This window comes from Hemicordylus capensis, chromosome 1, assembly GCF_027244095.1.
Source record: "Hemicordylus capensis ecotype Gifberg chromosome 1, rHemCap1.1.pri, whole genome shotgun sequence".
NCBI lineage: Eukaryota > Metazoa > Chordata > Lepidosauria > Squamata > Cordylidae > Hemicordylus > Hemicordylus capensis.
In genome coordinates, this window is record NC_069657.1 from 382,279,983 (window position 1) to 382,301,914 (window position 21,932).

Sequence of the window (21,932 nt, forward strand, 5' to 3'; positions counted from 1 at the left end):
GCCGCACCGTGCTCTGCGGGTCCCCAGCTGTCTAGCAATGCCCCCCAAAGGTGGATTTTTCAACAAAAAATTGTGGGCCAGTTAACACAAAAGAGCCACAAAATGGCTCAGTTTGACAAAATGGTAGCCAGAAATTACCTCAAAGGTCATTCCAGGCCACTAGGAAACTGCGGATATGCAGAAATTAACCCTTTTTCGTTCCCTGTATGCTGGGGTCACGTGTCAATTACCCAACCGTGGATACGTGGATGTTGGGTCCTCAAATGGCAAGGTTTGCCTTTACTGCTTTGGAGTGGCTTCAGTCCTTTCTCAGGGGGAGAGTAAAGATGCACTACTGCATGGCTCCTTCGGCATTGGCCTGTGGGGTCCTGCAGGGTTCAGTTTTGTCCCCCATGCTGCTTTATTTAATTATTTGATTTCATTTATTTTATATATCTCCTGACTCCAAAGACTCTCAATGAAACTGCTACATGAAACTGCTGGAGAGGTCATCCAGGGGCTTGGACTGAGTTGTCAGCAGTATAGAGATGACACTCAGCTCTATCTCTTCCTATCACCTGATCCTAAATGGATGTCCTGAGCTGGGGGCTGGAGGCAATGATGGGCTGGATATGTGCTAATAGACTGAATCTGGGCAAGACAGAGGTGCTGTTGGTCAGCAGGCAAGCAAATCAGGACGAAGGAATTTGAACGGTTCTGGATGGGGTTGCACTCCCTTTAAAAGAGCAGGTGCACAGCTTGGGGGTACTGCTGGACCAGGCTCTGCTTTTGGAAGTTTAGGTGGAGGCGGTGGCCAGGGGTGCCTTTGCACAGCTTCAGCTAGTGTGTCAGCTGTGTCCCTTTCTTGGCCACAGCTAATCCACAGATCTGGTCACAAGCTAATGCAAAATGCGGCAGCTAGGATTTTATCCAGAGCTGGGATCATATCACACCCATTTTGAAAAAACTACATTAGCTGCCAATTTGTTTCCAGGTCCAATTCAAGGTGCTGATTTTGACCTTTAAAGCCCTTAACTGTTTGGGCCCTGAATATCTGAGGGGTCACCTGCTCCCAAGGGTTTCCGCCCGCTGTTAAGGTGCACTAGGAGAGAGGTTAAGGAGGGGGCTCTGCTTCATGTGCCGACAACGAAGGAGGCTTGGCTGTCATACAAGCGGGACAGGGCCTTCTCAGTTATTGCCCTCAGACTTTGGCATCCGTCTCAATCAGAGTTTTAGAAAGCAAGTGAAATCTTGATTTTTTACCCAGGCTTTTATATAAGTGTTGTTTTTATTGCTGCTGCTCTGTATTTTATGATCTCATTATGTATGTTTTTAAAAACTTTAAATTAGATTTGTATTTTAATATTCCAATTTAATATTTTTATTGTGTAACTGTTTTATAGTTTTATTTTTAAAAAATGTTTTGTAAACCACCTTGAGATTGTTTTAATGAAGGTGGTAGAAATTTTTTACAATAAATAAATAAAGTAAAACATAGCAGTTGACTTCGCACTGCCAAGTATACTGTGAGTCACTATCAGTCAGCACTAAATCTAAGACAGCAGACAATAGGAAGTGGCTGTCATGCAGACTAATGTTGCGTGCGTGCAATAAGGGAGGGAAGATTTTCGGTTGTGGGATCCTTAGGGACATATTTTCAGGATACACGGGGGCTGAAGATGGAAGGAACAATTGACAAAAATTGCCCCTCTCCTAGTGCACATGTGCACATTTTTCAGTGTGTACAACATTAGGCTGGATGTCCACCAATATTTCTGTGAGTCACACAATTCCACTGAAAATGATGTTAAACCAATGCAAATTATCAACTGGAAAGGTAACAGTATCAAACTTTTAGCATAATCAATATGCCTCACCTTTTTTACAAAACTGTGTGAAGCCAGAAGCTGAGACATGAAAGAGACTGACAGGAATTTGAAATGCCTTAGCTGTTTGCCAGAGTGAGACTCCACATTAAAGAGCTCCATTTCTTGACTGTTTGATTTTGTCTTGCGAAGTCTTGATTTCTTTTGCTCATGTTCACCTATAAAAAGATCCCCACAAGTAATATTATTTTTCCAAAGTTGTAAAAAATAAAGCTTTGAGCATGCATCTATGCACACTAGTTATAAGGTCTCACTACCAAACAGCCAAAAAGAGAGATGTATAGCTTGGAGTAGCCAGGTTATCTAGAACCATTTCTTTTAAAACTGTTTTGCAATATAAAATGCCAAGTTTCGGAATAGAAATAAATTCTAGAAACTCAAATACATTTATTTGATCTGTATAACTACTGTCTGGCTGCCTCAACTGTCTCTTTGTAGAATGAGCCATTAGCACTTACTTGAAAGGTCATTGTGCTCAGAAGTATGGTTTGTATCCGCCCCACCCAGCGGATCAGTGGGCCTCACTACGCCTCATCTGCCCTCTCTACGCTATAGGCGGGTGTCCTCAGTACCTTAACCTGGGACTTTCTAGCCAGTACGGTACAGTACAGTAACTCATTTTTGTTGGAGCTTTACTTTCATAGCTGGCTACAGAATGGAAGCAGAGGGGAATTGGCCCCTCCCTCCTACCAGCCAAAAGCTTCTGATTGGCCCTGTCTAGAGCAGGAAGTCAGTGAGCAATCCCGAGCTTCCAGATACAAGCCTCTTCTGAGGGAAAATAGGTGGGTTTCTGGTCAGGGACTGGGACAGATGCTAAGACTCAGGGAATACTAGTAGCAACTGATGAGCAGTGTTCCCTCTAAGAGGGATTCCCAGATGTTGTTGACTACAACTCCCATAATCATAGCCAGCATGGTGTAGTGGTTAGAGTGCTGGACTAGGACCAGGGAGACCCAAGTTCAAATCCCCATTCAGCCATAAAACTAGCTGGGTGACTCTGGGCCAGTCACTTCTCTCTCAGCCTAACCTACTTCACAGGGTTGTTGTGAAAGAGAAACTCAAGTTTGTAGTACACTGCCCTGGGCTCCTTGGAAGAAGAGCGGGATATAAATGTAATAGTAATAATAATAATCCTCAAGCAAAAGCTGGGGATTCTGGGAGTTGTAGTCAACGACATCTGGGAATCTCTCTTAGAGGGAACACTGCTGACGAGTCAAGAAGAATAGAATAAAGGTGTGTGTGCAGAATAAAGATGTCCCATCCAAGACCATCAGTTATATCTCTTTAGCTATTAGTAGAACAGCTTTCGTGTTTTTAAGTTCTTTCCTCCAATGATAAGCTCTAGATACCTTTTAAAAGTAGGAGGGAAAGAACAAAATAGTCACTTTAGCTTTTGCTCCCTTGAGCAAATGGCACTCTCTTTATTTTTGTCTAGTATAATAAAAGGAGTGCTCAGAAACCACACACAATATAAGGACAATGAAATGTATTCACTTGTTTTTGGCTTCATTGTAGAATCTTTAGTATTGCATGAAATAATGCTGGTGCCCTGAATATACATAGAAGCATACTCCGAATTGTCATTCTGAGGGCCAGTTCCCACAAGCAGGCAGCCACAAAGAGATCCCTTTAAAGTGTCTCCCTGCAGGAGTTCACCATATAGAGCCACTAATTTTCTCCCCTCCCATCCCTGCTGGTCACATTAAAAACAAAACAAAACAAAATGGCTTGCAGTAGCATGAAGAGAAAAAGTACTAAATCCGTGCAGTGAGCCTCTGCACATAAGCTAGCAGCATGAAGCCACTACCATGGAGAATAATTCAAATCACTTCAAGTGTGGATGCTAAATATTCTGGAAAGAAAATCTGGTTATGAACGACTTAAGGAAGCAGGAATCCTTGCACACATCTCAATTTAAATCCCATGGGATCACTTTAATGGACCTCAACTGGCTTAAATCCAAAAATTTCTGCTGAATTGGTTTGGACTCAGGTAAAGGTGTGCAAGTTAGTTGTCTGGCAACATTACCTTCTTTGTTCTCTGGAAGTTTGGTTAAATAGTGCAGCATAGTCATCAAATTCTGTAGCTGCTGTTTTACACTAAATTCACAGCACACAGAAATCCAGAATTCAGTATCTGTTTCCAAAACAGTATCCTGCATTAGTGATAAAGTGGGGGAAAGAAAAAGAAAGTGCATCATTTCAAGAAGGAAATTATTCATTGATGATACAGTTTTGAACAAGTACACCACAGAAAACAGCCCTTACCTTCTCTCCACTGGCTACTGAAGTCACTGATTTCGTCACATGCTGTTCAAATAACAGCACTAGGAGAATCCAGAGGAACTGCTCCCCTCCCAAAGTGCTTATTAGCTGTACTAGGATTGGGAGGCGTCGATGCTCAGGTACATGAGGCAGAGCATCCACAAACACACGAATTACTTTAATCACTACCCCTTCCACATTTTCCACTGTTTCTGAAGAATCACTATCCTTCTCGGCCTATAAAGCAAACATTCAAAGTATTAATACATATGTGCAAATGCAACCTGAAGAGCATTTGTTTCATGCTAAGCAATACCAAAACAAATGAGACTCCTCCTAAACCACAAACCAAAGCTAAAAGCACAGTATGAATTTGTGGTGAGGTCCTGGAAGCCAGAAGTGGTTGGAAGTCAGGCCCGATCCAACATTTGAAAGAATGGCAGAATGTGTTAAGACCTAAGTGACTTTGACTGCATTAACATCCTGCAGGCAGAAAACAATACAGACCTTACCATGCATTAATCTATATATATAATTCTCCAAGGTGTACCCGTGGCTAATCCTGTGTGTGGCAGCGAGGGGAAGGAAGACAGGGGAAGATCGAATGGAGGAGAGAGAAAGAGAAAAAGAAAGGAGGGAAAGAGAGAAAAAAGGGTGAGGGACAGGCCCGAGCCTGTCAGCGGCCTGAGGGGAACGAGCAGCCATGGCAGTGCCTATAGGTAGAAGGAAGGGCCCAGTCAACCACTGCTGCTGTTTGGGGTTACCAAGGCCATTGGCGGAGGGAGGGAGGGAGGGAGGCAGGCAAGGGACGGGCCCAGGCCTATCAGCTGCCTGAGGGTGAAAAGGCAGCCATGGCGGTGGCAGCAGCGAGGAAGGGCCCAGTTAACCACTGCTGCTCCTGTGGGGAGGAGCAGGAGTGGGGCTCATGTGAGGGTGGGAAGGTCTCTGGGGACAGGGAGCTGCAGCTTGGCCAATAGGCACCAGCAATGCTGCAGCTGCAACCAAGAGAGATGAGGGGGATGGAAGCAATGGGATGGAGGAGGAGGAGCAAGAGTGTGGCTCAGGTGAGGGTGGAGAGATCTCTGAGGTGAGGGGGGCTATGGCAGGGGGTGAGGGGAGCAATCAAGTACTAGCGCGAAGATGTTTTGCGTGGGTTAAGTTAGTACTGAATATTCAGGTAGGAATTGCAGGGTAAGACTCAGAACTATAATTTCAACCTTCTAACAAGAGAAATGTCCTAAGTCCCCCTTTTGCAATTTGCAGGTGTTCAGTTTGGATTAGACAAGTTGGTAACTTCTGTTGATGTCAAGATATAGGCTTGTTAATTAATTAATCAATCAGATAAATGTTTAATCATTTCTAAGAAACTTCTAGTACTAACACTGCAATTTACTGCTTTTTGCCCAGCTGGTCTTCCACAACACCAATCCTATTTTGTTCAAGGAGATTCCCCTAGCTGTAAAATGTCCCTCTACTCCCTTACCATGTAGTTTGTTCTGAACTAAGTAACAAGGCATTTTCTTCCAGCTGCAAATGCAAATTCAGCATCAGAACCACTGCCGCCCCCACACCATTTCATCCTTTTTCAGCCAGCTGGTGGTGAAGCCAAAAAATAAAGACTGAATTCTAGGTCCTTTAAAAATCAACTGAATATCAGCCAGGGACTTTGATATTTTAAAGTCCATGAATATAAGAACAATTCTCTTCTGGGCATTGACCAAACTTATTTTATCCCATTTTAATGACCCAATCCTAAATTCAAAATGCCTTACGTGAATAAGAGCAGGGATGACCATCTTCACCGTCTTATTAATCACTTGGAAACTGTAAGCATCATCCAAACGCATCACATTTGACCCCATGAATGTAAAAATGGGCATGATGTTGTGCAGCACTTTACCCTGGACGAGAAAAATCAAATTGCACCCACAGGAGATTAGTGGCATTCAATCTTATAGTTTTGAGTTTGAGGAGCATATGGCTAAAAAAATCAAGGAGAACACACACATAAGAACAGCCCTGACAGCTGGACTATTAGAAGATAAGGGAGTGGAAAGGGGTCCTCTTAAGGTGGATATGGAGTCTGTAAAGAAGCTAAATGAATTCTTTGCATTTGTCTTCACCACAAAGGATACAGGGCAGATACCAGCTTCTTGCTGCTGGAGTTCATTGACACGACTGCCAAGAAAAGACTTAGCAGCTATTAATTAAAAGCCTACTGAGCTTCTTACTGTTGGGACAGTGTGATCTGTTTGCTGTTAGGGAGACAGGAAACAGTTTCCCATCCAGCATGAAGTTATACCAGCTCTCCCTTCTCTCTCCAACATCAGTGCAGTGGATGCTATTCAAAAGTGACAAAGTTCTTTGTTCCTGTTCAGGAACAAAGATAATGGTTGCGAGACAATTCAGGGATTGACAAACGAATACTAGATAGGGTGGTTGGGAAGAATAAGGTAAAGTGAGCCATGGCAATTCCAAAAAGGCTGCAATGATGAAGTAGGTTCTGAGAAGGGTCTTGGATAATGAAAGCGAAATGAGCAACAAAAAGACTGTGTACTCACCGGAAACATTCCAGCGGCAGCACCCAGTAAGAGCAAAGCATGGTGATGAGTCTGAGGCATTTCTGACACTCTGATGCACTGAACTATCAGTTCTACGTTAAATTTCTCTTCATCAAGAATACCTCAAAGAGGAAAGAAAATACTTTAGAGCTTAACAAGGCTTAGTTTTAATATTAGGAATAAACCTTCTTAAAATTGCATGCATATATCAATGTGTGTCATTTCCTTATTAACTGATTCTTTACCTAATATATCTATCCAAAAGGCAAATAAATAAATACACATACATACATAAAAGCCCAGGGCTTTTATATTCAGCATCCAGGGAGCCAGTGTGCTATAGTGGTTTAAGAGTCAGACTAGGGAGAGGGACACCCAGGTAAAGTTGATACTCAGCCATGAAGCCCACTGGATGATTATGGGTCAGACAGTTTCTCACAACCTAACCTAATTCACAGGATATAGCAAGAATAAAATGTGGGGAGGACAAGAATCCTGTATGCCACCCTGAGCTCCTTGGAGGAAGGAAATAATCAAAATAATAATTATATATATATATTTAAAAACCTGGACATTTCCCCCCTTTACCTGATTTTATCTTGCTGCCATCTGGCGACAGTCTCTGACAAATGTTTAATAGACAACCAAGTATTAGCTGCTTTATGTATTCAATATTCTCCTGATCTGTGGAGGGTTCCAGACACCTAGACATTCAGAAGACAGTTCAACAACTCTGGGGGAATACTGTATATTGCAGTATATAATGTAATACAATATCGTGTAAAACATAATGTAAACCACCCTGAACCATTTTTGGAAGGGTGGTATAGAAATCAAATAAATAAATAATAAATAATAACATTATATTACAACATATCGTATTTCCACAGAATTATTCTTTGGGGCGAAATGATGAATTAAAATTCAAACAAAGAAGAAAAATGTGTTTCTTAAAAACAAAACAGATTCTACACAACACACTGAGGCACTCTTTTTCCACTATGGTGATCTTTTCTAAAAAGCCAATATAAAGTTAATAATGTAGAGTTGTGTTCCTTTTCTTTACATTAGACGAAAAGACCGAGGACAAAAAGAAATCAGGATACTGTATCAATTATACAGAAAACATTCAGCAAGTGTATGTGAGTTCTGGGCATTGATGGCTAATAGTCCTGATGGCTAAATGCCATCAAGGTTCAGAGTAGTATGCTTCTGAAAACCAGTGGTATGGTTTGGAAGTAGTATGCTTCTGAAAACCAGTTGTGAGGGAGAAACAGCAGGAGATGGAGTATGCCTTCACATCCTGCTTGTGAGCTTCCAAGAGACATATATATTTGACCTCCGTGGGACACAGGATGCAAGACTAGATAGATCTTGCCTGATCCAGCAGGGCTCCTCCTATAATTTTCTGCCTTTCCCAAAGTCTCAGAAAACCCAAATCTTAAGGCATATATACAAACTTTCTCAAGCAAAAATGAGGCAAGTGGACAACAAAAACTAAAAATGAATATGTGTCATATACTGAAGTGTATATTGTAAAATTGACATCCCGGCAATGAGGACACAATATGTTCCTTGGAGAGATTACTGAGGGAAGATCCCAGTCCACTGTTGGCTTGCATCGGGGAGGGAGGGCTGCAAGATGCAGAAGTCTCAACTGCACAAGCCAGCCCGGGAGGACAAATCATGTAATGTGACTACCACCCCCCATTATGCAGACAATGGAAAAGCAATGTATAGACCTATTCACATGTTACATTCAACCCACGAACAATCTCTGTACAATGTTCACATTTGTAAGCACATGAAATTCATGCATTAGTTATTCATACATTACGTTCACCGTGTGTACAGTGTACTTCCTATCTTATGCTGCTTTTGAGAGGACCTGTACGCAGGTTCCCTTTTAAAATGAACACATGCAAGTCATTCGCACAAACCTAGGTACACGAGTATGGATACCTGTACACACATACCACATAATGCCTGAACAGGGCTAATGTGTGTAGCTATTTGGCAGCAATAAAGGCCTTCTATAAAGGCACCCAGGTCCATAAACTGCTGACTTGCACCCAGTCCATGTAGAGCAGGGGTGGGCAAATCTGGCCCTCCAGCTACAACTCCCATCTTTCGCAGCTAACATAAATTGTGAATGGGGATGCTGGGAGTTGTAGTCCAAAAACAGCTGGATGGCCAAGTTTGCCCACCCTGACTGTAGAGAGTTTAGGTGAAGCCAAGCTGTTGGAGCTTTTACACAGCCCCCTTTTATTTAATTGGCCCAGTAAAGGATGTAGGACCTTCTAACACTTGCAAGTCTCCTCCCCACTCAGGCTGGAATGGAGGGATGCACCAGTGCTACCAGCTTCCATATGCAAGGGCTAGATGGAGTCCTCTGTCTTCTTTATGGGTCTGCAATACAAGGATGATCTCTCTCACACAACAGCTGCTCTCTAAATGATGTTTACCTTGCCAGCAAGCTGAAAAGGGTAGGTATCAGCACCTGTGGCTGTTTGAGCTTCTTTTTGTGTTGAAGCAATTCCAGGATGAGAGCAGTTCTCTGCCAGTTCACACTGCTGTCTTCTTGGACATTTTCTTGATCCTGCATTTTTCTAAGGATGCAAAGAAGAAAACTTACCTCTCTCTACAAATATGTATCCCTCCAGTTTTCAGGTAATCCCCCCCCCCCAGCAACAACACAATATAGAATAAAATATCAACAAACCATCTATGTAATCTACATCAGATTAGATGTTGATACAAATAAGCACAATCTACAGTATCTACAAACTGTTAGCTAAGCTAGACCAAGGTAGTTAGCTGATTCCATTAGAATGGGGGCACTATGAAAGCAGCTCTGCCTGGAGTCCTCTCCTTCTTTATGCCCTTCAACAAGGCGGTGAACAATGGCCCAAAGTCAAAAACTGGTTGGGCACATATAGGGAGAAAGGACCTAAAATGGATTGAGTTGGCTAAACATATATACTAGGAAAGGTCAAATAAAGGGCAATCTCCGCTTTAATCGGGAGGAAAGGTACAGGGAGCAGGAGGGGATAGGGAGTGGAAAGGAAAGAGCAGAAGAATCTTTTTCCTTATCTCCACCGCTCCTCCACCCATTTTGTCCCACTGTGTCCCAACATTTGCCAGCCCATTGTGTGGCAAATGTCTGCACTTTCTTCTAGCTCTGGTCTACATGTGAGCCCTGTGCCTATGTTGAATGAATGAGAGAATGGTGTGTATGTCAACTGTGTTGGCTGGCCTCACCTGCTTTCTATGACCAATATCCACACATTGACGATAACATGCATGTAGCAACCTATGCACATAGGGTTGTAGGCTAACATACAACCTGTAGAATGTGGCTCCATCTGGGAACAGAAGAAGAGCTGCCCTTATGGAAGGTTCTGTTGCATTTGTGGAAGGATCCCTTGCACAAGTGCAATTCTTCCATTCCTGGAAAGCACTTCTGAGCCTTGTTATGCAAAATGTTAGGATACAAGCTGTAGGTTCTAATTATGCGATACGTACACAAGATCACAAGTTCAGAGTCTGCTCATGCAGATCACCATGCAATCATCATCAACACACAGGCACACTGGGTATGTAGACCGAGGCCGGGCCAGTCACAACACCCCTCCTCCCACATTTATTCAACATCTGTTTAGGACTATAATTTGGCAGATGAGGTGTTTTCAAGTGAAAAACTTAACTCCTACTTGCCATTTAATAAAATGAGCTGGGGATTTAAACAGTATCATGGCACGTGACACATTTTCTCTATTCCTCAACCTTCCACAATAATCTACACATGATCCCTTCATCTGCAGAAAAGACGTCCTTGAAAAGGATCCCAACATCCCTTCCAACAAGCCCCATTATCTTTGCTATAAATAATCGGCACACTTGTCACATACGATTTAATAGGCAAAGTCAATTAAAGAAAAGCTTAAGATAAGTGCACATGTGTTTGGCATATATTTGCCCCATCCTCCTCAGTTAAGTCTTTATCCCATTTCCTACCCAACCAAGGATTCAAGTCTAGTAAAATCTCTGTTCACTACTTTAACAACTTAGGGGTTCTATAAAATGCTAACCCATCAACAAATTTAAAAATGACACTTACTATGTTTGGGTTTAGACATTAATATCTCACCTTGTGAATTTGCCCTTCCCAATAAAACTCTTGCATTTATGCCATAAGACTACCCAACTATTTCATTCAATTGTTTTATTATTCAAGATTATGTGGTCCGTATTAGTCTAAGCTGTTTTGATATGTATACTTGGTCAGGAGAGGTAGGATACAGATCATGCAAATAAAATAGTCTAAGAATCAATGCAACTGCGACTCAAAAGTGTAGTATCTCCAACATCCCATGCACATGTACACATGCACACCAACCTACAGCACATGGTGTTTACATTTTCTACCCAATGTACCTCTGCTGCTGCATCTTCTGCCTTCTAGTCTGGTGAACTGTAGTGACATTCTTCGCTTTTGGTAGAGGTTCCAGTTCCACACTAAGCTGCTCAGCGTCAACAGAAATCTAAGCAATGTATAAAGAAAATATGATTGGTACTAAAGACCCATAACACTAGTCATCCATGATACCATACAATGTGTACTACAGGTTATATGAGAGTGAATGAGAGAATTTAGACTTCAGAAGAGGACAGAGTTTAGGTCAATATTGCACTGATCCTACTCAACCCATTTACAGTATGAAATTGATCTCTCCCCTCATCAACATAGCACTGCCAGATCTGCATGGCTAAAGAGATAAGTGCATGCTGGCAGAGTTTAATGAGTATCATAAAATGCTGCTTAGGTAAAATCTGCATCTTTCCTCTTGAGCAAAAAGACATACTGCTGGAAGACAACCTAAAAATCACATGATCAGTACTATGTGGGTACAGAAACTGTAGCATACATAATATACAGACAAAGCACTCATCTCTACTCTACTTATGCAAGGGGCAGGTGTGATTTTTGCCAATCCCCACTTTCCTATGCTGCTCACAGGATATGTCCCTGAGGTTTGGAGGACCCTAAGGGACATGTCTTCAGGGGCACGGCAGGTGATCAGCTAAAGTCTCTCCCTCCTCCTTGAATGAGCAGAACATACTTCCATAAGGGCAACATTAGACTCAATTGTGAGCCTTTGTATGTAATGACCCATACTTGTTCTGTTGAAAACAAAATTACATTGCTTGCTTTAAAGGAGAGATGTTCTTTGTTCTAAGAAAAAGAACTCAGAAAACTAGCACGTAAAGCTTTCGTTCTACTCAGTATTGCACACAGGTATGCAAACTTGCTACCAATATTCTAGAATATGAACATAATGATTATTGCAATGACTTTCCCTACCTAATTTTCTATTGAGTATCAAGCTGAAAACAGTATAATAATTCTATAACAAGGATATAATCGAATTCCACATATCAGGAAGAGCAATATTCTTATTATCCTGAGAAATTAAATAAGTCTTACCCCTTTAAAAACATTGCTGATTGTCTGTGCACAAAGTGGATTTTTGCAATTTAACAGTAAATCAAACAAAACTCCCAGAATCTTTTGCTGAACTTTCCCATCAGGCACTGCAGCAAATAATGGTTTGGTAATCTAGAAATGACCAAAAAAAAGTATCAAAGTGTACAGAAACTTTAATATTATCCTCACATACTGAAGGGTCATTTTGTGCCCACTTTACAGATGAGAAACTGAGGTTGAGAAATTGTGACTAGCCAGTATCACCTGTGTGCCAATGCTAAACTAAGATTGAACCTGGGCCTTTCAGATTCAACTTTAACATGCTATCAAATGGAGTATGTCAGTTTCTGTGACAAAAATCTGTCTGTCTCATGGAAAGTTACACTGATGGTGGTAGCTAGCAAATGGGGGCGGGGGGAAGAACCCAAATGAAGAGCCACTCTCTCCTCCAAGAATCGCTCAGGGATCTCTTCAGTCTTCAAAAAGTCTTGCACCAGACTGGAACAACTCATGACAGACCAAGAAAATCCTCTGTGGGCTTCATTCACTCTGAATTGATAATGGAACTAGCACAAAGGCTTAGGAGGTTATTTTCCCTAGACTGCTATCCAGGCAAAGAAGCACCCTTCAAAGTGGTTTTTCTTTTTTATTTCACATTGGAAGAGCAACTGGGCCTATTCGACCACAGCACAGCATTCCTTCAATAGTTTTTTGCTGTTGCCTACCATGTGTTTCCTTTTAGACTGCGAGCCTTTGCGGGGACAGGGAATCATATTATTATTAATTAATATTATTATTCTATGTACTGCTCTGAGAACCATTTTAATTGAAAAGCGGTATATAAATAAAAGTAGTAAGATAGACCAATAGATCAGTATAGTATTATCTAGATCACAGAACTCTTTGTATTTTTGACAGACTATTAAGAATAAGAGCCTGCTGAATCAACAAAGGTTTTCAACAGGGAAGCTTCTGGGAAGCAAAGTATAAAGGTAACAGCGCGCATGTTTCCTCTCCATTGGGGTCACATTGTATATGCATTTGTGTTTGGCAGACTACTTTCTTGTGAGGGGTTATTATTATGGTAAGGATTTTTTACAATTAGACATAATGAAAAGAACAGAAAATTGAAGTGGGCAGGAGGAGAGAAACCTGAGCTGAGAGAAACTTGGGGGCTTATTTGTGGACAAAGGAAGATCCATCTTATTTTTAAAAGTCTCCACTTGCTGATGTCCACGTCATGTATAAAAGCAGAACATTCATTCCCCTCTCCCTCTCCCTCTCCCTCTCACCTGTCCAAGAGATCTAATCTGGAAAGTAGAAAGTCCTTTGTAGATTTCCTGTGAAGAGTGCAAAGCTTTAATGAACAAATCTAGACACTGTTGATTTGTGCAAAGGAGTGCAGCTGAGTGCTCATTGTACTTCCCAAGAATGAGATGCAGAAGGAGAGCTTCATCTTTTAGCATCTCCTCTGGGTTCCTAAGAGCTTTTTCCAGTAATCGTTCCAGGACAGGCAACAGGTGAGAAAGCACCTCCTGAAAAGTTTAAAAAAAATACATAATTTAACTATTAGTTTCATCATTCGTAAGAGTTCAAAGGCAACCATAACTTCAACAAACTTTCAAGAATGTGACCTGCATTTAAAGCATATTATGCCATTTAATACAAGAAAAGAAAGCAACAACTAAAATCAGTAAGACTAAACTGAACACTCCCCGACCTCCATTCACAAGATGACTCCCTGCCCCCCAACTACAGTGTTTTCAGCCAACAATGCAGTTTAAATATATAGACACTGACAATCGTCTGTTGTGGATTACAGTTTTAAAAACCCTCTGGTATCTTTGTAGATCATGCTAAATTCAAGTGGCATATATAACCAGGTACATATCACTTGCATATTCATTTCACTTACACCAATATGCAAGCTGAGAATAGTGAGTTCCCCCAAGGCCCCTTGTTATATTCCTATTTTCCCCCACATCTCTCAGAAGTCCTAATTATGCAACACACAGGTAAGTGAAACTTCCTCACATAAATGTGTCATATGGCCTAGAAACATTTACTAACTGACTCCTAGTGTAAGTTAGGAGTGTAACTGTCCAGTGTTTGACTCAACATGGATTTGAGCTTTTGGGCTAATTCTATATGAATTAGTTAATTTATTTATCATATTTATGTACCACCAAAACTTATGTGTCTGGGCAGTCTGAACACCTGGCAAGAGCTCAAGACTTACAACCAGAATACTGACATGGGTGCAAATGAAATGTCTCAGTATCCCCATTACCTTTCCCTCAGAGCCAAGCTCTTACCTTTGGCACCAAGGAAAAAGGATGGCGGCAGACACTTGTTTCAAGGCTCCTGCAGCAACCTTTTCTGGAGGAAATAGGAACTACCATTTCCAAAATCCCTGGCAGAAGACAGATATGATTTGTGATTTCCTGAGAGAAGGTCCTCAGAAGGGCCTTCTTCCAATAGAAGTGACATAAAATCTGTTTCTTGCTGGGGATGGTAGTCCCAGTCCCTGTTCTCACTAGGCAAAGATGCCAGCGAAGCTCTGGAAGTGTCTGCTGCCACCTTCCTTAGCTCCAAAGATAAGCACCTCACTTTGCAGGAAAGGAAACAGGGAGGCCATGTTGGCTGTTGAAATCTACAATTCTTGATCAATTCTGTGGAACAAAGTAATCTAAAGTGTGATTCCTTACTTTAGGGGCAGCAAGCATCACTCCACAACAACAAAAATGCTTTTATTTGGGTCATTATATTTTTGAAAATGTATTATGTTTCACATACCTCGCCATTGACTGAGTGAAGAATTTTCATCAAGTTTCTTGCAATGTACGATGGACATCCAATGGCTTTCACACATTCAAGTAATGCTTCCAGTGCTTCTGACAATTCCTGCTGCTGTGTCTTTTGTTTATGTTGAGTATGCAGTTCCTCAAACAAACTACCCAGATCCTAGGTTTCAAAACAAGGAGAAGGCAAGGAGCTACTTATAACATACATATATTTATGATTGAAGAACAAATTTTATTTTGCGTATTTATGTACTGTTCCAACTCTTGTCTCCAGGTGATTTACATAATATAGCATAAAAATTTAAAACAGTGAAACCATTTTTAAAACAGTGTACATGTTTTTAAATAAATAAATAAAATAGTTACTCAAATCTCTCAAACCTCAAGTTCTGTATTTTGCAATGCATTAGTACTATCCCCTTTTCCTAGTACCACACATACACACACCCTTGTTCCTAAAGTAATAGCCTTGGTTTAACATAGCTTCAGGAGACATCCAGGCCCATTTCACACATTCCCTGAACCACATGGTAGCTGCTTCCCTATGGTGCTCTCTCATGCATCTGCAGCATGTATTTGAATACTGCAGCTATGTGGGTATGGCAGATCACTTGGTCTTCCCCAGCCAAACACCTCCAGAGAGGAGGATAACTGAATGCAAAAGATCCATGTGACTGTCCCCTTCCTATGTGGTTTCAGTATGTGCATATATACTAGACCCATACTGGAGAGCACCACAGAGAAGCAGCTGTGAGGATAGCTTCAACAACTCTTTGTGTGTGCTTGAACCAGCAGGGTCCAGGGTCAATGGAAGATTTATTTTTTCAGTATGGCCTGCAAAACAAAGGAATGCCTTGGCCCGAAGCCCAACAGCAGGCCAGACACAGGAACTTCCAACTAAGGCAGAGAAAGACTGACCCTAAGTAGGGCATGGGCCGTGTCTCCTAGCTAAGCCCCTAGAAGAGTCTCTAAAGAACCTTCTGTGTAGCAGATGAACACTCAAGGACTGAACCACTAGAAGGACCATCTTAGGCGCAAAGCAGGCCCCACAATGCTGTTTCCAAAGATTACCTGGATTACATAAGTTTGGTCAGATATTATCTCCTCAGCTTTCTGTAGTAGATTATGAAGAATAGGATGAAATGCAGATTCCTTTATTCCACTCAGGCAATGAAGGCAGTTAACGGCAGCTCTTCGGACTTCACTCACAGGACTTCCCAAATTAATCAGCAAAGATATGGTCACTAGGAGGTGACAAAAAGAAACCATTTCCTTTTTTTTAAAAAGCAGTCATTACATTTGCACCTTCTAACAAACAATGGTAGTCTAACTACACATGAGTTCATCATTAAGTGATCAGAGATCAAGGTTTTTAGATGTTAAGAAAGCCTCTAGTTCTTTCAAGGAGTTCTTTCAAGGAGTTTAAAAGGCTAGAGAACCTGTGAATTCTGCAATTTGTTTCAGCAACTGGCACAAAATCAATGATTTTCATGTAATCTCAGAGTGCTGTCATTAACCATAAAGATGACATACACAAAATGCTAGCTGGAGATGCAGCCTTGCAACACCCCAGGCCACCCCACTTGGGTCCTCTCTAACCTTGCCAGTCCTTATAAACAAATAACAAGGAAAGGAATTTTACAGCCATCTAAATGCATAATAATTTTTACAGCCGCCTAACTGCAGACTGGTCACAGAGCATGAGGCTTCAATGTGACATAAATGTGCTCTCTCTTCTGAAAATTTTATGGTTTTGGTACAGAATCTATAGGACTGTTGTCTGCCCTAGGTGTTCCTACTCTTCAGAAGAGTTATGTGGGATACATGAATCAAAAGAAAACTTTCTCTTAAAGGCACAGACGCATTTCCCCATAATTCACCTGAAATGCCTACAAAACCTCTGACTCCATATGGGCTATAGTTACAATTGATCTTAGAAAAAACCCTTCATCAATGCACAGTACCTGGAGAGGCTGCCGACACCAGCTGTTTTTTCTTCTGCAGAGTTTGTGATGCAAGCATTGCACACCCTATATACAAAGCTTGAGTCTGTAGTATGGCATCCACCACAATGTTCAGTTGATTGGAGAGATTGCAATTATAAGTCCACAAGACTGAAAGGAATTTGAACTGATTCTCTGGCTCTTTCAAATGTACCTTCAAATTAAGAGAGAACTCCTTAATGCATATCATAGGAACATAGGAAGCTGCCTTATACGAAGTCAGGCCATTGGTCCATCTAGCTCACTATTGTCTACACAGAGTGGCAGCAGCTTCTCCAAGGTTGCACACTATAGCCTTAGTGTAAGAAAGTAATAAGTTTATTGTTGTGACCAAAGGTCATAACAAAGAAGAAAATATGCAACATACTAAAAAATTACATCAGGTTGAACTAAAATCAAAGCTATATTTTAGAATTTGTAAATTTCTTTCTCAGTTTAAAAGAAAACATAGCAAAGGTGGCAAGTTGACAGCTGACATATGGAATCATATCCACAAACGATAGGTCAAACGTTCCACATCCAATCCCTTAAATTAATCTGTCATCAGTGTTTTTCCCCTGATCACATTGTAAATAGGGCAATAAAGGACACAGTGGATGATGTCTTCTACTTGACCAGCACAAGGACAAAGACGCTGTTCCACTGGGAGCGAATCTCCCTTCAAGATATGCTAAGGGCATAGTCTGGAAATCGGAAGTAAAAGCCTTCCTCAGTTACACACTGGTAATATTAACTAGATACTGCGAGAGACTTCTATGTTTCTTTTAATAGCGATACCAGGATGAGAACTTTGAAGACTATACCACAGTCTATCTACTGGAGTCCCATTCAAGAAGATATCCTCTGTGTGAGTGTGAGTGTGAGTGTGAGTGTGAGTGAGAGAGAGAGAGAGAGAGAGAGGTGTCTTTTTCTTTCTTCTGGCCTCAAAAAGACAATTAACTTCATTTGATTTCACTGAGACCGAGGAGTACTTGTTTTTAGTAAATGCAATAAAACCAAGATTTGAAATATACAAGAAACAGAATTATTCTATGTGGTCTTTTTAATTATGTACAGATTTAAATATGAAAAGGCTACCTCAAACAGAATTTGCATCATGACACGAAACTGACCAGCATATATACCCTCACTGGCTCCACGGACAAGAACATCAAAGAGCCCCAACAGCAGGTGTAAGTAGTCTTTGCTTGTGTCACTTAAAGTTTCAGGATTCCACCATATCTCATCTATATGAACGAAGAGAAGCAGAAATCAGCAAGTGCATGTGAACTATTTTCAGAAACAAGAGCCCTTCTGCACCCAACAAAACTAGAAGTATAAGCCACTTCCAAGATCAAGAATAGCAGAATCTTTGTTGGAAGATCTTCAGGGTGGGGAGGGGTGTGTGAGATGGTGAATCTTTGTGTGGGGGGCAGGCGGGGGGAGAAAGCAGTACTACAACAAGTCAAGTAATTGACAGACAAAGTTTTAAAAGTTGTTTGTCTTACAATTAAAGCCATGGGGGGCAGGGGAGACTTACCGTTCAAAAGAGAAGCTGGTTGCAATAGGCCTTGAATGAAACTTCTCAACAAAATGAGGAGCAGGACAGAATCTTGATAATTAACATCCTCACTTACATTTATCTTTCTTATATATATCATTAATATGTTCATCAACATCTCACTCGCAGATTTCCGCCCAACTGGAAATCCACAGGTTAAGATCTGAGAATGCAAACATAGTTCTTTAAATGCAATATTTCTCCCTCTACCTCATTTATAAAGAAAAAATGCATGCACATGTTCATAAGCCTTTGTATTTTCATTTAAAAATGCTAAATGAATGTTATTTAAAATAAACCAGGTATTAGCTCTCCTAAAAATGCAATATGTCATGTCTGGGTGTTATGTTTGGAGAAGGGGGGCGCATGGTCTGGAACGAACTTTTTAAAGCTATTGTATATTCTGAGGAAAGCCACAGGCATCTTGCATTCCACACAAGTTTACTGGCTTTTTCCTTTCCTCCACCCATTCCACTATGACTGGTTCCTGGCTTTTCTGAGAATCTAAAGTAACATGTGCAGCTCACAGACTTTGATCCTTTGCTTCCTGGCTCCTCATGATTCTCTACCTTGATTACCTTTTAGGAACTGACCTTGCTTGGCTTGCTCCTCTGAACCAACCATTTTCCTTTGCTAGGGTGTGCAAAGACTCAGTTCCTTCTCTTCCCTGTTCAAGAGACCCCGACCCTATAGCCCTTCTCTAATGTGCAACAAAAAACAGTTCCTTTAAATGTGGTCCCAAATAACAGCACTGCACTATTTTTAATAGCATCACACAGGAAAGACAAGTTGTTCTAGTAAGAACTAATCTGCCTACTTTCCTTTCACTATCCCTACAACTGTAATAAATGTGGTTCAAATTGAGGTCCACAAGTTACATCGCTTATACCTCAAATGTTCACATGTCCACCATCTTGAATCAGGGAGGATGACAAATTACACCATTGAGGTGTCACTCACTATGTACCAAATTTGGTTCAAATTGGTTTGACAGTCCACAAGTCCACTTAAACCTCAATAGATCACACATCGGCCATCTTGGATCGGGATTGATGACATCATCACAAACTACACCATTGGGGCATCCATATGTGTCCTATAGCTTTAGTAAATTTGATTCAAGTTGGTTAGGTGGTTCACAAGTTAGCCAACTTGCGCCTCAAAAGTTTGTGTCCACCATCTTGAATCGGGGTGGATGACATTGTCACAAACTACGCTGTTGAGGTATCACTATGTATTCCTATATCTGTACCCAATTTGGTTCATATTAGTCCAGGCATTGCGAAGTTGATAGTGGGGACACACACACAGAGACACACGAAATGCCGGGTGATCTCGTAAGCCCATTGGAAAGTAAGCTTTAAAAAGCATGTGACTTAAATAGTAGCTGTACAGACAAGTCTGACTGAAGCAACTTGCTAGGAGATTGTAAAACTACTGGTAAATGCCACAGAACAAAATAGACCATTTTCTTTTTTCCCTAGTTACAAAATCAGTCTTCACCTCTGTAGGATGGCTGGTTTCAAATTTCTGCATTTTTCTCCTCAAAAAATGAAAGACTTTCACAGCCAGTGACAAACGGTCCTCTTCTCTTTTCAGGCTGCTGCTGCAGGACTGAACAAGGACAAAGCTGAGGATATGACCCATTATTTTTTGTTTCACTGTTGGAGACTCCTTTTCAGCTGTGTTGATGAGACCTTCCACCTTGAAAGAAATGCAAAAGACAATTCTACTTACTTTTACATTTTTGTGATTTTGATTCTTTTGAAAATCAACTCAGCTGATAGCTATGCATGCTGAATCTGCAATGGGTCTCCAGTATTCTAGCTTTACCATATGCAAACCTCTGCTTTAACATCATCATCATCATACTCTAGGTGCAAATGTTCATTCAAGCATTTTTTCACTCCAAGTAAAACTCCTTGGAGTTTTAGTAGCATGTCTTCAAGAGCAAATGGCTGCTAGCTGAAAATGGAAGGATATTGGCTAAATATGCCACCCTATTAGAATTCAGCACATGTGCTATTTATCCTTGCTTAATTTAAATAAGCTACAACGGGGAGGAGCTACAGCTTACTGAACGTAAGTCCCAGGTGTAATAGTTGGCAACTCCAGTAGTGATGCTTGGAAAGACCTCTGCCTGAGACCTTAGAAAGCTGTGCTAGTCATAGTAGATAGTGCTGGGCTAGATGGACCAATTGTCTGACTTGGTACAAGGTAACTACACATACATTCATGTTCCACTTTTCCTTTCATGTGCATTAATGGAAATGCAATAAGCATTCCACATCTTCATCATGGAATCTGAGTTTCAGACTCCTAGAGAGGAGAGCTAGTCTTGTGGTAGCAAGCATGACTTGTCCCGCTAGCTAATCTTGGTTGCATTTGAATGGGAGACTAGAAGTGTGAGCACTGTAAGCAATTTCCCTCAGGGGATGGAGCCGCTCTGGGAAGAGCAGATGGTTCCAAGTTCCCTCCCTGGCATCTCCAAGATAGGGCTGAAAGAGATTCCTGCCTGCAACCTTGGAGAGGCCACTGTCAGTAAGTGTAGACAATACTGAGCTAGATAGACCAATGGTCTGACTTCGTATACGGCAGCTTCCTATGTTCCTGTGATTTTTCTATGTTTAGGGTGGGTGTGATTGTATCTTTTCTCTTTAATTATAATCTGTATCTTGCTTTTGGAAAACAATTGTTTAATAAAGTTGTGTTAAAAAACTGGAAGTTATACACATACCATCTGCAACATGAAGGAAGGATCCTCTGAAGTTATGTTCTCCGATAAGAGCGCAATCAATTTTGCATTGGATGCACATACCAAATCTTTTGACTTAGCTGCTTTAATCACTTCTTTGATAGCTATTTCAGCAAGACAAAAAAACTAGTTATAGCCTTTGTGTAATGAAAGTGGAAGACCATGGCTAAACATAATCAAAACCTCTGATTCAGGGCTGGGCTAGTCACGGTATTAGAAACTGTGAAAAGGTCATACAGCCACTCGTATAAATTGGGCATTTATCCCTGCTTCTTTTACAGAACGTAGTAATTCTGCATTGCCAAAACTTTCACATATCTAAGTGGAATGAAAACATTTCTCCTTTTCACTATGTGCATGTTTAAACCAAACTTTATATTACACCTTAACTCACCTCCCCCTTCCTAAAGCCAACAATGGTAAAGGCCAAGCTTGCAAGTTTCTATACACCTTCTCAACCTCTTAGTGTATATAACTTTAAGCCTCTCAGGTTTTGCCAACCTTTGAAAACAGGTCCATCATTCTCAGCTCTTTGCTATCTGCACTTGATCTAAAATGTTGTGTGCAACCATTATACAAGAACACTGTTTCTGCCCCGAGAGCTCTCTAGGACCCAAGTCTGCAGAAGGTGGACCCAATCGGTCTGCAATTA

At 41.1% G+C, this 21,932-nt stretch overlaps 1 protein-coding gene across 1 annotated transcript in view; it reads right to left on the minus strand.

The window, feature by feature from the left end:
* Window positions 1-21,932, minus strand: part of HEATR1 (HEAT repeat containing 1) — a 68,264-nt gene that overhangs the window by 21,991 nt on the left and 24,341 nt on the right. Inside the window, exons 17-33 of the mRNA XM_053300104.1 lie at window positions 21,263-21,384; window positions 20,029-20,229; window positions 18,505-18,688; window positions 18,063-18,211; window positions 16,947-17,139; window positions 16,054-16,226; window positions 14,975-15,142; window positions 13,471-13,713; window positions 12,179-12,310; window positions 11,128-11,234; window positions 9,156-9,299; window positions 7,279-7,394; window positions 6,691-6,812; window positions 5,902-6,030; window positions 4,133-4,366; window positions 3,894-4,020; window positions 1,857-2,023 (exon numbers count right to left, since the gene is read on the minus strand). Of these exons, the coding sequence (XP_053156079.1) occupies window positions 1,857-2,023; window positions 3,894-4,020; window positions 4,133-4,366; window positions 5,902-6,030; window positions 6,691-6,812; window positions 7,279-7,394; window positions 9,156-9,299; window positions 11,128-11,234; window positions 12,179-12,310; window positions 13,471-13,713; window positions 14,975-15,142; window positions 16,054-16,226; window positions 16,947-17,139; window positions 18,063-18,211; window positions 18,505-18,688; window positions 20,029-20,229; window positions 21,263-21,384 (2,711 nt within the window). The remainder of the gene's footprint in view (window positions 1-1,856; window positions 2,024-3,893; window positions 4,021-4,132; window positions 4,367-5,901; window positions 6,031-6,690; window positions 6,813-7,278; window positions 7,395-9,155; window positions 9,300-11,127; window positions 11,235-12,178; window positions 12,311-13,470; window positions 13,714-14,974; window positions 15,143-16,053; window positions 16,227-16,946; window positions 17,140-18,062; window positions 18,212-18,504; window positions 18,689-20,028; window positions 20,230-21,262; window positions 21,385-21,932) is intronic.